Source organism: Mugil cephalus, chromosome 2 (assembly GCF_022458985.1).
Source record: "Mugil cephalus isolate CIBA_MC_2020 chromosome 2, CIBA_Mcephalus_1.1, whole genome shotgun sequence".
Lineage (NCBI taxonomy): Eukaryota > Metazoa > Chordata > Actinopteri > Mugiliformes > Mugilidae > Mugil > Mugil cephalus.
The window spans coordinates 2,092,012-2,107,593 of NC_061771.1; the positions used below are offsets into that span (position 1 = coordinate 2,092,012).

Sequence of the window (15,582 nt, forward strand, 5' to 3'; positions counted from 1 at the left end):
TTAGTATCCCACAGATACTTGATCAGTTTGGGATCTAGCGAATTTGGAAGCCAGGTCAACACCTTGTGTTTTTGAGTTGTTCCTAAAGTGTTTTGGTGTGTATATCTGTGTCAGGCAGCATCCTGCTGGGGATGGCTGCTGCCATCAAGGAGTGTCATTGCTTCATGTCACATCCACATGAACGAATGCCAGGTCAAAAAGTTTCCCAGCAGAATATTCATGGTCAATGTTATTTACTTCTTCCATCAGTGGTCATAATGTACGACTGATTGTTGTACATTCTTCTTGCTATTTAATAGCTAATTTGAGGGAAATCTTGAAATGTATTTTCATGGCTTCACATCACACCTTGTGGGAAACTGTGGATGATTTCATAATGATTTTATAAGCGTAACACTAATATCATTAAAGAAGACTGGGTTCATTTACTTTTCTGTGAGTGAGTTGAGAGAATCTCAGGATGTGAACAATGTGGATTGGTCAACATAATTGTAAAAGACATACAGTTTGCGCTAATTTCCAAAAGAGAATTTGTGGCTTTGCATTTCTGTTAAGGCTGAAAGCCACCCACAATGAGTTCAGTCCTATCTGAGGTTTGTTTTTCTTAAAAGAGAGATCTGTCTTCCCCACAGTCGCGCATGCCTTCAAAAGGGGGACTTGTTGGGTTTCTCTACACTGCTGACCTCACTACGTACAGTTCACTGAGATGGCATATGCTATGATTTGTGGCTAATATTAATGAGATTTAATCGCACTCTGTGACATCAGTTCTCTTTAATCTCCCAAAATTACGCATTTTGCTCACCAGCGACCAACCAACAACTTTGGTTCACCCTGTGTGGATGTATGTTCACAGTTCTTTTCATGCTGACCTTTTATATAAACATCCTGGTGTATCTCACTCTCTGAAATCCTTACATCAAAGTCCAGAGGGGTATTGGTTAGGAAGCTGACTGACTCAGATCACATGACCCCTGAGAGAGGAAGTGCTCTGCAGTGAGGTCACGCTGCAGGGGAAACAATCACACTGACAGAACACGGAAGGAAGAACAGCGTACGCTACTCTGTGCATGCGTGTGTGTGTGTGTGTGTGAGTGCATGGATGGTGTGTGATGTCATTTCCTCCTGGAAAAACTGGGCAGGAAAGCACCTTATCTGAGACTCCCAAAACACAAACAACATGTGGAAAAATAATATTTGCTTGTGTCATGAAAAGCTACAATACATATCATCTTATCATATTATCATATACCACTGTTGAAAAGGGAAAAGCATTTACATTTGGAGCCATTTACCAAGATATCAATGTGTATTCATTAGACAGTACACGAGGTATACATTAGACATAAGGGGCAGCTCCAGTTCATGAGTTACAGCATAACAGGGTGGGCCCCAGTCACAGCCATAGGGCCCTCCAGGCAGGTCACCCTTCATTTCAGACCCATATTAGTGCCTCTCCCTGTGGACAAATAAGTGGCTACAACCCCCATAGTCCTGAACAGAACCGTGTAAAACTTTCACCACAGAAACTGTCATGAGATTTACGGTCATATGCTGTAAAAACACCACAGATACAACGTGACATTCAGCAGCACAGGCACATGGACGATGGGACACTGCTCAAAATCTGTCGACAAAACATCTGCCGAATGGCAAAACGCAGTATTTCATCCTAAGTAATAACATACACACTAGGACCATATAACGCCAAATGAACCTTATTCTACAAATTTCTCTGTTTTATACGGTTTCATATAATTCCAAATGAACACTAGTATTGGTTAGTTTGTTAGCTGTCAAAAAAATACATGAATCAAACCAACAGCTCCTGTTTATGTTGCTAGTGTAAGAAGAGAATGAGAATGAATGAGAATGAATATCTGAATAGCTTAATACTGAATGCAAATTATATCTATATCTATATTTATGAAATCTATATTCATAAATAGTACTAGGCCGAGTTTAATATAGAACATATATACTAGGTAGGGGGTCCCTACTTAATCTCTCATCTCTCAGTTTAGGGGCCTTGGCCTGAAAAATGCTGAAGACTCTAAAGTTAACTTTACAGTATATTGGTTAATCTGCTGTTAAAATGTCAGACAAATATCTGGTAAATGGAAAACCATTTAAACATGTCCATTTATGGGAAAATAAAAAGGAAGATGTGTCAGTATTTGTCTATACACTATACGGAAAAAATAGTGACTATAGTGCTCAGAGACAACATCAATTACTATTTAACTTCCATACTACTATTCTGGGGCTGCAAAAGTTAAGTTTTCATCACATCAGAAAAACCACAGAGGCTACAGTGAGGCATTAAGAAGAGACACGGATTACCGCAAATACAGACAGACAGTCTGCACAAGCCTCCAAGGACATTGCTACTTATATTACTGACAGACATGCAGACATCAGATTAATCAAACAAGCAGCTCTCAATGCTGTCTTTTTTCTTAGTGAGAGACCTGATACTTCGTTTAGGCTGCCTCAGTAATGTGAGAGGTGAATGACCAGCAGAAAGTCAGCATCTAACATACTCTGGAAAATGTGTTTTTTTTTTTTTTTTAACCCAGTTCAGTGTGAGTGGAAACTAACGGCCAAGAGCAAAGAGTCGCTGTTTGCTCGTCACACAAGAAAATGTAGTTTAGTTTTATTTGAGCTGAATACAGTCTCCACGACTCATTTTAATATCTTTCAGTTTCCACTGATGACATTCCCACACCAAATGGCTAGGTCTATGCAAAAGCAATCACACAAGCTGGTGGACTAAATCATAGAACCAAAGCACTGCTATCCTAAAGTACTTATGTAATACATAGGTTAAAAAGAAACAAATATATGCAAAAACAGGTGAAAAACATCAGTTAATAAATAACCAACAATAACCAACATTTCTCCACAACAGCAACCTTAGCAACAAAGCTATGATGTAGGGCCATATGGTACAAGCTGACACAAACAGAGACTGAAGTTCAGTGTACACAATCACAGTAGAAACTCTTTTCAGTCACACATATGTTTTTAATCAGGTTTTTGCTTTCTTGTGTAAAATACACACAATTTACTATTTCTTTTTAGAAAATAATTAATGAAACATCTATTGTATCTGTCAAAATTACCACTTAATGCCAATAAAGAAGTGTGTTGGACTGATATATAGTTAAAGCAGACTTACTGTCAGGGTTGGGGGATTTGCGTCCAGCATGGTTAGGCGAGGAGCACCGGAAGGTGGTGACGATGGTGTTGTGGTGAGGATTGGGGTGGTGTGGGTGATGCACAGCTGGATGGTGGCCATTGTTCTCTGGAGGAGCTCTGGTGACGCTGATGTCAGGTTTACGGATATCCCCAGGACTAGGGGGCTCAAACTTGCGAGCATGATGCTGCTCAGGGATTCGGTTGCTGCCATTGTTGTTGTTGTTGCCCTCATTACGGCGTATCACCGGGGAGTCGGCAGGCGCTTTAGCAAACGTTACCTCCCTCTTGTGGCTCATCTCGGGGGTCCTCGAGTGTCCCAAGACTTCAGGGCGTTTCAGGGCACTATTGCTGACGAAGCGCATGGAAGCAGGGCTGGTGACATTTTCCACCTGCTTGCTGGAAGAAGAGATGTCGATGGAAAGTTCAGAGCGGCGTGACACAGGCTCAGGGGTCTTGGAGCCTCCCCCACCCAAGATTGGGCGGGGTTGGGTGTAGTTGAGGTTGTTGTTGTTGGTGGCAGGGGTGGCAGTGCCCAGGTCACGGTAGTAGATGCTGGTGGGAGACATGGCGTTACGCTGAGGAGCATTGGTTGTCCGACGTGAGCCGGGTGAAGAGTGAGATGAGGTGTCAACATCCTCCACCTCAAAGGATCTCTTCAGGGCTGCATGAAGAAGAATAGATACGGTAAGGTGTCAGTAATTAGGTATTTACAAGTCAATATCTACTTTCAAATAAGCAGAGGTATCAAAAAGTGTTCTGCGGATTTATACTGTATATAATGTAACTGGCTTGTTCATAATGATATATCAGTGCATACGCATCATAATCAGCATTTTATTGTTTTACTGTTTACTTCTTACAGAAGTGTCACAAAACAAATGTAAGGGGTTGTGGATTTATTAATGGAGTAGGAAACGTAACAGAATAATTCTGCTTCATCCACGTATATACGTTATATGATGTCTTCAACTATACAGTGCATCACCAATACAAAAAAATGGAGTTCCCTGTATGATTTAAGAATGTTTATGAGTCATCCTGTACTCGGTGGTGTAGACAAATTTTGTGTCCAATGAAATCTTTTGTCAAATACTGAAGCGTGTTTAAGGGCAATGCCTTCTCACACCATTTCAAGGACAGACCAGGGTGGCCTTTTTGGGAACTGAGTGTCCATCCCAGCATCCTGTTTTTACAAGAAACACATAAATATAAACACTTTTAGGAATTTTCCAAAATTGGCAATAAAAAAAAAAAAAGAACACAATATACCAAACTCAAATTGATTTACCGTTACAATTCCTTAACCAAAACAAACTAATCTTTCCCTTATAAACAATTTATGGGATGATTAGTATTTATATGAAGAAGGAACAATATCATAAAATACGCATCAAAAAGGTTGCACCAATTAACTGAGCAGTGAAAAAAGTTTGCAATTAAGCCTTCCTTTCCGAATTTCATTACGTCCACGATAGCAGCGAGCTTTTCACTAGCATCTAACATGTATCAGTAGACTTGAATGCTATGTGTGTGGTACACTACAATATAAAACTCAAGGGTTTTATATTGCTCAACAGAGTCATTTGAAACATTTCATTGCATGTTATGATGCATGCAGCCAAGCATGATGTGCCTGTTTTAGAGCAACATCAGCACACACACACACACACACACACACACACACAGAGAGAGAGAGAGAGAGAGCGACATCCTTCCCCAAGGTTACTTGTGACATGAGAAAATAGCTGCAGTGCCCAAGACAAAGATACTAAGGGATGGAATAACCCCTTTGGGGTGAGTGCAATGGCTGAAAGTCAACTTGAGTTTGACTTCCATTGAGGAGTTGTTGCATCAACCCAGTAGCCAGTGGCTGCCATCGTAATGACACACTAGCTAGACTGGTCCACTCACGCAGGCTCTTAAGAACTTCGCCAGTTTTCTTCCATCCAAAAGGCAGCGCTGATCATTTGATCTGTTTGTGGCTTATGGCGTGCTCATGTGCGCCTATGATTTTATGTAACTAATTGTAGCTTTGTTCTAAATGCTTGTAAAAGAAAACTGTACTCATTTATTTTTTAGCAACTACGCCCACACCTTCCCAAGGATATGGCCATGGCTCTGCCCTGGCTTACAGCTCTCTGTGTAAAGCTGCAACGCTGTTAAGGGATGTGGCGCTCCACACCAACACATCAAAGCTGTCTCTGCACATTCATCAGCCACCATCACTAATCTGATTTACTGCTATAGGATGCCTCACTGCCGCACAATGGACATATGATACAGTTAACTCCCAAACAAAATTCTGGCTACGGCCAACATAGTGTTAGTCTGACACGCCAAGGGCATTCTTATTCGCTTCTGGAATTGATAGGTCCGATCTCACATCTTGGAGTTAGTGGTGGTCTGTGTTGTCTCCTCTCTTCAACCTCCATCCATGAATGCCCTTTATTTGTACCTTAAAGCATGATTACATTACATGCTAATAAGAACACAAAGCTCTTAATCTTCAAACACAGTAAACTGAGTCTCATAACTTCAAAAGTAATTGTCTCAGTACCATGTCTTATCCAGTTCCATCCAGTTACAGATAAGTATTACTTTTCTGTCAACAAAATATTTACATGTTACATCACATTCTCCCTTAATTGCCACACTTTGGAGGTACATATTGCACTCTACTGCATTTCTAAAGAACAGAATAGAATAGAACTGAATGCAGAATATTTCCTATATTTTATACTATAGTACTGTTACTATTGATATGAGTAAATGATTTAAATACTTCTTCCATCACAGTTATAGTATACATAGTATAATAAACCTGCAATTTGTAACCAGTGTTCAAATCCACGCCACTACTGCACTGTGTCTTTCTTACCGATTCCTTCCCGCCTTGTGTTTTATGATTACTGAGATGGAATCCAAGGTTTTGGCTACTTTCAACTCTGGCCAGAAAAAAAAGATGGTCTGCCAAAATCAGTCTGCAAATTTCATGACAGGCTGAGAGACTGAGAGACCGTGATGCATGCTCTGGTGCAGTGAGTGAAACATTCAATTTTAAGAGGCAACACTTTAGGAAACTGTATACTGCAACTTCTCTTGATACTTCCTGCAGGATTTGAATATTTAACTCTCTGGCTGTTCGTATTGAAAAGCCATGCAGCCAAGTGAACATAGTATAAGAACAAAAAATGCATTTTAATCTTTCTGGGCTTTAATTTTAGCAGGGAATATAGAAAACTGACAGCTCTTCTGTTTTTAAGGGTCATGCTTATGAATGTGGTCAGTGATAGTTCAGTGTCTCAAGAAAATGGGGGGAAAGGAACTTTTTTTCACATTAATATCCTAAATACATGATGGTGGGGAGATAGGAAGAATATTTGTGTGGGACTGACAGATGGATGGAGTATGGTTCCCAGTGAAACGACATTCCCAGACTATGAGCTAGAAACGAGAAGTCTGCCTCAGAGCTACCTCATTAACAGCAGCCAGTGGCCTCCTCTTCCCACATCCCTCTACTACCCTGTATCACTGCCCAGATAATGCAGCACACACAATATAGGATTAGGATTACTGGCATAAAAAACAAAACAAAGATAGAAGCAGCTGTTCATAGTCATTTGTTCTGCAGTCCAGGTGTTGGGTCACGCTGCTGCCTCCTAATCATCACACTCAAGGACAATCTAAACAATGAACACAAACATTCAGTATCATCTCAGCCCAGATGCTCTAATAAGGCATCGTCACGGGGTGGATGGAGGAAAGAAAACAGAAGAGACGGGAGGGAGAGGAAGAAAAAAAGACTGGAGATAAAGAAGCAAAAAGTTTGCAGAGTGAGGAATGATGAGGGTAAAACAGGTCAAGCTGAGAGGCCACAAGTGACAATCTGCGGTCTCAAAGCTTTTTTATCCACAAAATTAGTTGGTATTGAGCTGTCAGCAAAGATTAGGATGCTAACAGTCTACTTAGGTCTTTAGAGGTTAAAAATAAGATAAGATAAATATCGCATTATTCTGACTAAGCATAATGACTGAGAAGACTGATTTCGAATACGTTAGAACAATGATACGAATGATAATGTTTATGATATTAATTAAACTGATGAACAATAACTGAGGAATTCTTGTATTCAGGCCACAATTTATGTAAGGAGAGAGAAAAGTCGTATAAGCTGCAGTACATCAGTCTCATGATCGGTCACAATATAGAGTAAAGAATATTACACAGCATTGATATCATTAACAACATTGTTTCACCCAGTATGTCATACCCACCCCTTAGCTGCTCTAAGATGTTAATATCCTGTTAACATACTTTAACACTTCCTCCAGATCTATCACAATAAGAGTCTTTTTGGAACGTAAAGCGAAGATTCCCTTGAACGGCTGGGAGGTCTTTAATGTGGAACACATGGGCTAAAACGCTGATGTTGTATTAACACCAAATAGTTTCAGCAGCAAATCAACACCATAAACAGAGGCAAGAAACTATTTTTTATTTTTATTTTTTACAATAATGGACAAAAAGGGTAGAAGTTAGAAGAGAATGAAAATTTAATAAAGGATGACACCAGTTTAAGAATTTGAAAGCTCCTCTTTGCAGACGTAAACACTTCAATTATTTGATTAGCACAACATCTGTAAATGTTTGAGGGTGAGGAATACATGTGAAATACTGTAAATAGGACAGCACTATTTAATAAAGAATGTCCTTCATTGTACGAAGCCCTGAACTCATGACTGGGCCTTGTAATTCTAGCTTCAGGCAATAAGTCAAGTGATCAAGACAGTTACTCTCTGTGCCAGACTGCTTATATAGAACAATTTCGAACACAGTGGAGTTTAACTGATGTCAGTAGCCACAGAATACAAGTCGATGTGGTCAGACAAGGAAAAGCCAAACCTCTGAACTGACAAGACAAGGCCAAACAATGAACGATAGAATTTCTCACCAGGGTATTTTGCTTGGTAAGACAAAACCTTAATGTTACACTGTCAAACAGACACTTCCTCTCGCTGCCCACTGATGGTTCCTGGTTTGTTAATGCTGCCCAGCAGCAGCATAGATCACTGTGTCAGATTTATTGCATGGTTCCCTACTGGTCTGGCTGCTATCCAACGTGTAGACAAAATTTAATTCTGGGAGAGCTATAGGTGTTTGGTGAAGTGGAAAGAGATGATTGGAGAGGTTAGTGAAGAGCTTGGATCAATCGCATGAAAATTTTCCTTTTTGTGCTCTTGTCCTAACCCTAACCTTAAGAACCAGATGTTTAAAAGGAGGATCCTAACCCTAATCAGAATCAAGAGGCAATTTCACCCCTGACTGAAGATTTCAGAGCACACACGTGCATGCGCACACACACATGCTTGTATGGCTATGTTTGTGAGGACATTCATTGACGTAATTGTTTCCCTGGGCCCTTACCCTAACCTAATCATCTCAACTAAATGTTTAACCCTAACCCTCACCCTAACCATGACTTGTAAAGAAGTGAGCACCAGCCAAAAGGTCCTCAATCTGATGGTGTAAAACTCAAATTGGTAGGTGTACAAGAACACACGCACGCACACACAAAACTGCAACGTCCTTGAGGCAATTGTTGAATAACTGGCCTGGTTCTTAGCTTCAGGCTCTCCAGGCCTCAACCTCTGACAGGTATGGCCTCATTCTGCTCCTTTGATCAGCCACTGGTTAACCATCTTCCACATGAACTGATTGATTTACATCAGTGACCAGGTGAAGGTATAAAGGGAGTGGTTGCATTCCACTTACCACCTGTTAACACACAGTATTGGACTTCATGTAAAGGCCAGATAGAAGGAGAGTGTGGGGGAGAGATAGAGGTTGGCAGCATGGACCAAAGCCGAAAAGATTTATCATGTGATTAACTGGAGCATTGTGACCTCAAAGTAGAAATGATAATACTCAGACCAAGTGTGTTTTACAGTATGAATCACATCACAGCACACAGAACAACCTGTCTAAGTGAAACAAGTAATTTTTCAAGGAGGTTGTGCACTGAATCTACCAGTAAATTGCTAGGTGATGATACACAGCTGTTATGTGCAGCTGCGGGTGTTTAATATGTGTGTGTACTTTTCTGTGTTTGTGTTTGATGATGGTACAAGCAACACAGACTGGCTGACTAACAAAACAACAATCACATGTGCTGAATGTCAGAAAATACATTTAGTACATATAAAAATTGCCCTCTTCTTGAACTCATTTAACAAGCCCTATTAGCAAGGACTTATATTACATGCCACCTGTGCTCTAATATATCTGCCTGGAAACAACGGGACCACAGAGAACTGTTAGGAATGTGTTGCATTTACACTCTCTCAAAGCCACTTAATAACACACCAGCCTCTCTGCCAGCTTTAGGAAAAGTACCCCACACATGCACCTTCTTCATTTCAATATTAATTTCCTCTCTATGTCCACATGTCCTTCTGGAGCAACAACATGGCACCTTTAAGCAGACAATCAGTCCACATAACTTGGCTCAGTTTAGATTGGCAAAAACAGAAGGAGCTCAAGTACAAGTCTGCAAAGCCTCTGTGGATATACAAATAAGGGCTTTCTCTGGGCTTGTTCCCTGGTGACTCATACGTTTATGTTCAGCAGAGACATTTTCTACCTTTTACAAAATCATAATATTGTTCCAGCGTGCAGTTTCTATGGTAGTCTCTATCACCAATTTTCCATAATGGCCCTACACATGTGTTCATCCACAGAGGTGATTACATATTCCACATGCTCAACAAATAAATTTCTTTCTTTGCCCATTTCCTTGTCATTGTGAGCTACAGTACAGTGCAATGTACTGGAAAACACAATGATCTGGGATAAAATGAGGGTTTACTCAGTAGACTGTTTGCAGTGCACCTCATTGTATGGTTGTTTTTGCCCTGGATGGAAAACCTTGTTCATACAATCAAAAGTTGATTTATTAATATAGACTCACTATTCATGCACTAAATCCCACTTCATGACAGTGTTCAATTTATGTTGAAACAGTGTCTGAAAGGTGACAACTGTGTGATCACTTTGGTGATACTCAATAAAAACAGGGCTGCTGAAATAATAGAAACATGTTGGTACGACACAATACAATTCAATAGAACTACAAACCACAGCCTCCAAAATGACAACACAGTTGAATCAAGAGCACTTCCTTGTTTTAAACAAATACTGAATACCGTAGCCTTCGTTAAGCTAAGATTAAGTGCAGGACTATTGTGTTAGACTGTATTTGTCTTTACTAGTGTACCTAATGAGGTCGCCTAAGAGTCTGCATCCTGAGTGAGATTTATGAGTTCTTTCTATATCCAGAATTTATAACCGGGTTATCTGTAATATCAGATGCCATCAGTGCATTTGATCATGCATGGCCTTACTTCTCAGGCTATCTTCATTAATCCACTTAATGCCACCAAAATATACATAGCAATATCTGGCCACTAATTCTGCACCAGGTCAAATCTTATGAAAGGTTTTATCTTTCAAAATTGTAAAACTTTTTTTCTCTTTTGTGATGTTCACAGACTTTTCCATCCAGGTACACAGAAGATGTATGTTTTAGCTCTCATTAGCTAAATTATGTCTAACTCTGTTGCTGAGACAAACTGACTGCTTTAGCATAAATACTGAATATATATTAACTGAAATAGACTGAGATGTCTCTCATTTAGTGGATGAGACAAGCTATTTCTAAAGTTGTTTCGATGCTATCATTAAAAAAGTCCTCCAATTAATAGGAAGTACAGTCAGATACAGGAACACAGTGACAAATGAGACAATAGCCATACCACTGCTGACACACCTTCCAATTCTTCTACCAGTGCATGTTAGACATGGTACACCACTTTAGAGAACACAAAGGTGATTTGATAGAGAAGCAGTATTTCCTCTATGGATCATTACGAAAGAGCACGAGATTCAAACCCTGCCATAAATACTGCCTAAAACAGAGCACTTCCAATAATCTAGCTGTTGTTGACGTAAAAGTGCTCTGAGCATCAGTCCGTGACATCTGACAGTCAGCATCAGGCCAAAGAGCAGCTGGAGAAGGAACAGGAAGAGAGGAAGGAAGAAAGATAGAATGGCAGAGGAAAAGGAGGATAAAGGGAATCAATGCCAGCTCCACACAGGCTTGACAAACAAAAGAGAGACACAGTTGTGGATTTAGTTTGAGGGGTTAGCCAGATGTTAGCTCTTAGTGCTGAGGCTTCCACTGTCCCCCTTTTAGAGTTTTCAGCTGAAAGCTTTCCGGTGCTGGAATAGTGTGTTGTCAGTGTTGTGTTTGTTTCTGTTATTGATGTAACTTGGGCATAATCAATAACAGACGATACACTACACGACTTGGCTAGTGTATCACCCCCGCCCTGTTTTTAACACAGCCACAACCACACGCACACACATGCACATACAGCTATTAAAAATACATATGATATCATACAGATCTACATACACATCACACATTACACCAAGAGGAAAGGTACTGGTCAATATCAACACCATTTGTAGGCACATTATGGCTGACAGATGTTGTGGCTTACAGTAAAGTGCTTTTATAAACATCGCAAGAGAAAGAAATGCTGAATATACATCACAAACCTTCAAAATCAGAAATAATTCCCTCCAAGTGTGGGTTGACTCCAGAATCAGACATTTTTTTTCAGGCGCAAAACCTCACAAAGCTTCTTTTTCGTTCAGCTGTGAAGTGGCTCCCTGTTAATTCTGAACGAACTCCAAAATAGATTCAGTGAGAAGCAAGTTTGAGCCCACAACTCTCTCTTAAAGGAGCAACGTATTTTCTCTGAGTTTCCACTAACTTCTCTGTGCTGCTGCGTTCTGACTTCAGAGGGAGTGAAAAAGGAAAGCCTCCTCCCTTCTCCTCCTCCCTAGAGTTAGACACACATCCCCTTTCCTGGTGTCCTGTGTGTGCGTGTGTGTGCGTATTTCCCCTGCCCCCAACACACTCATACATGCACATACAAGCATTCAGACAACAGACGCTGTCATACCCCGAGACCCCTTTTCAACCAAAGTGGCTCTCAGGTCTGATTTCCTCATTTCGAGGCTGAGTAGTGTTGACAGTCAAAGTGGACATGTCACACAGTCACTTCAACCAACTTAATTTGCAATCAGGCAACCACCTATTAATCTATGGCTCTTCTCCTTCGAAAGGAATCGCTTCACTTAGTTTCACAACTACAGTTAAAGGGAGACTGTATTTAAATTACAACAAACAACCCCTACAAACTGGCTGGCATGTTAATTAAAGTGCAGTTGTTTTGTACACTGCCTTCTTGTGACACGAAAAGCTGTGAGACTTCCTGGAGAAAGTTGACATTAGGCATATACAATGGCGCCTCTGGGCAATCAACAAGTGATTCGTGCGGCAACCTGCCCTCTGTGAATGTGTTATCCGGGACACCGGGGGAATTTGAGCTTGGAGGACAGATTTGACCAAGTAAACTAGCACTGCTGCACTTCTTTTGACAGGGGTGGTGATGAAAAAGCCTGCTTTTGATGTGATGGTTTATGGTTACACCGCTCGTCCTTGAAGCTGCTGCGGCCAGTTTAGTTACTGATACTTGCAGTGACGGAGAAACGTTATTGAAAAGGTGTTGATAAAATATTCCAAAGTGATGAAATATCAAAGTCAGCCCTATGTTGGTTTAACCAATTTCACTATCTCCCTGCGGGATGTACTGAATTTCTTCTCAGTAAATGTACTGCAATCTACTGAAACAATGCAGTGCTGATGGTATCAGTGTAATTGCTGACTGATTGTGAGTGAGTTGCTTTTCACAGCTTCCTGTTTGGAGCCAGGCATGACTGCGGACGAGATTTGTAATGAATAATCCAGGGTTAGCTTTTCCATTTACATAAAAATGGCTAAGGTCATAACAGTGAATGTAGAGGGCGATCCCCAGTCAGTAATCAAACAAAACCTAAAACTAAAACCTGGGCCACGAGTAGCAGCCACTTTCAGATAGTCAAGGGACATAGTCGCGAGTCACCATAATGGAAGGCAAGCATGCACAAAACAGTGCAGGCCCATTTATGGGCTTATAGGCTTTGGGGAATCCTATCTGAATGAAAATCTCTATTCGGAGGTGCACTTATAGGATGCCAAGCCCACCCGTGGCCCCTAACCCTAACACCTGAGAGGTCGTTGGTAACACAGAATAACCCTGTGTGTTTGTGGTCTCATTACTTCACATAGTGGTTGGGGAGGTGTCTCGGGACAAAGAACAGAGCGTGGCACAAGTCTGGTGTCAAGAATGGTGTACATGTATCCAACAGAAACTTTACTGAGTGGAGTATCTGTCCCCTTATTGTCATATGTTGTACAATTGAGTAATGAGTGCATGCACTTCAACAACTGTCTTTATGGGAACCAATTTGAGTTTTTAACTACCGGGTAAGCATATTTCGTGAAATAGACCACATTTTGGCTGGTTTTCACTAACTCATACCCCTTTAAATTACTGTTTGAGGGTTGTGACTGGGTTTCAGAGTTAAGGTTAGCATTAGTTTTAGGTTAGGCATGACGCAAGGGTTTGGGTTACGCACTTAGCTGTGGTGGTTATGGTTAGGATGAGGGACTAGGGAATGCATTATGTCAGGGAAAGTGTGCATGTGTATGTGTGGGCCCTCTGCACCCATGCAGGCAGCGGAGTGGGCTGCACTGTAAGCCATATGCCACAACGCTCTGTAGTAGTTAAGCTAAAGCACAAGTTGTGTGGAACACACACCTCCTTCAGCCAGTGTGTATTTATCCAAACATGGATACACACTCTGGTCTGGCTGTGAGGCGAGGCTGGGCGACAGAATGAGGGAAAGCTCCAAAATCTGGGGAAGCGTGTGCGTGTTTACACTGTGACTAACATTACTTGAATATGTGTGTATACATGTGCCCGTGTGGTTACTTGACTGTCGACTCGGGTGTGTTTGTGTGTGTGTCTGTGCCCCCGAAATAGCCCTGTAAACACAGAGACCTCTGCACATAGCAGGAGGAATCTAACCAAAACCATTCAGCTCCCTCTGGTGCTGGGGACACCAATTAAGCTAGTTGTGTGTCTGAGTTAAGAGAAAGTTAAAACACAATGTTTTGTAAATTATTAAAATTCATTCTGTTCATCATGCAGAACGTATTACAAGGATCTTGTCATACACTCCAACAGACAACAATGAATTGAAACGGTGAATGGCACACACGCATACACACCTGCAATTAAGCCACTTTGTTAAAGAATAAGAGTGACATCTAGGCCAGACAAATTTCATTATGCCGCTCACGTTGTAAGCTCTACGGTCAGTTTAAGACAAACAAAAATTCAGCACAACCACAAACATCCACTGGCAGGAAGTTGCACAAAAACAGACTTTCTTATTTGAGTGTTACTTCTGTTCACACAGATGAGCAATATGTGTGGTTCATCTAAATAACACTTTTTATAGCTGATCAGTTTGAAGTACGTGCACAAGACCAATGACAAAATTATGCTTGACTTTGTTCATCTCATTGTGCTATTGTGCAATTAAACAGGATCGTGTAAATGCAGCATAAATCCAGAACGAAATAGAAACATTTGATCATCGAGTAGAACGAGGTAACCGAGAGACACTATCCATAGCACATAGGACCTTGTGTTAAGTGAGTTCAAACTATGCCTCCACTCACTCATGTTTTTATTAGTAGACAGCTCTTTCGGAAAAAAATATTATTTTTAAATTGGCTTCAAAGCTGTGTGGACAATTTATGCTGGAAGGATTGCGGCTGTTGTGGTTTTCGCTGTGCAAGAAATTGTTCTCCTAAGTCCAAGTGTCATTTGTAACACAGACATATGGAATCTGTGATAACTTGGTCCAAGCACACAACACAACCCCAAGCATCACATGAAAGGTAGATTTCAATGAAGCAATAATACTATAATTATGGGCAGAAATGTGAGCAGAAAAGTCAGAACAGAAACTGTGATTCTCCTTTAATTCTGGCTTCACATGTGGGCGGAGTTATGGACACATGTTTTAGGGTGAGACATGCATCCTGTGGCATGAAAAGTAACACTTTTCACGTTCACTATTTTGGGAATGAAATGCATTTCCCCCTACACTCAGCTTGCCTCTATGTTAATTCTCTGACCCAAGACCATTCCCTCTTTACACCTTTAGCTGACCTGTAAGTGGATGTCATCCTTTGAATGAACCTTCTCAAAGGAGTGTGTCTATGTCCTATCCTGGCCTCGACTGACCCGTGCTTCTGTAATGTTGAATAATATCACCTGCCACAAATCCTCCCTCAGGAAGACTAAAGGTGGGACTTCCCGGTCAGTTTCCTTTGCTCCCATGCTGGCTGTCTTAACG

At 41.0% G+C, this 15,582-nt stretch overlaps 1 protein-coding gene across 3 annotated transcripts in view; it reads right to left on the minus strand.

Annotated features, from left to right (window-relative positions):
- Window positions 1–15,582, minus strand: part of septin9b (septin 9b) — a 68,555-nt gene that overhangs the window by 35,758 nt on the left and 17,215 nt on the right. For 2 of the 3 annotated variants that reach the window (XM_047577481.1, XM_047577480.1), the window contains exon 2: window positions 3,182–3,862. In XM_047577481.1, coding sequence (XP_047433437.1) covers window positions 3,182–3,862 — 681 coding nt within the window. Of the gene's footprint in view, window positions 1–3,181; window positions 3,863–11,820; window positions 12,036–15,582 lie in introns of those variants that run through there. The other variant, XM_047577478.1, reaches the window with a different exon arrangement.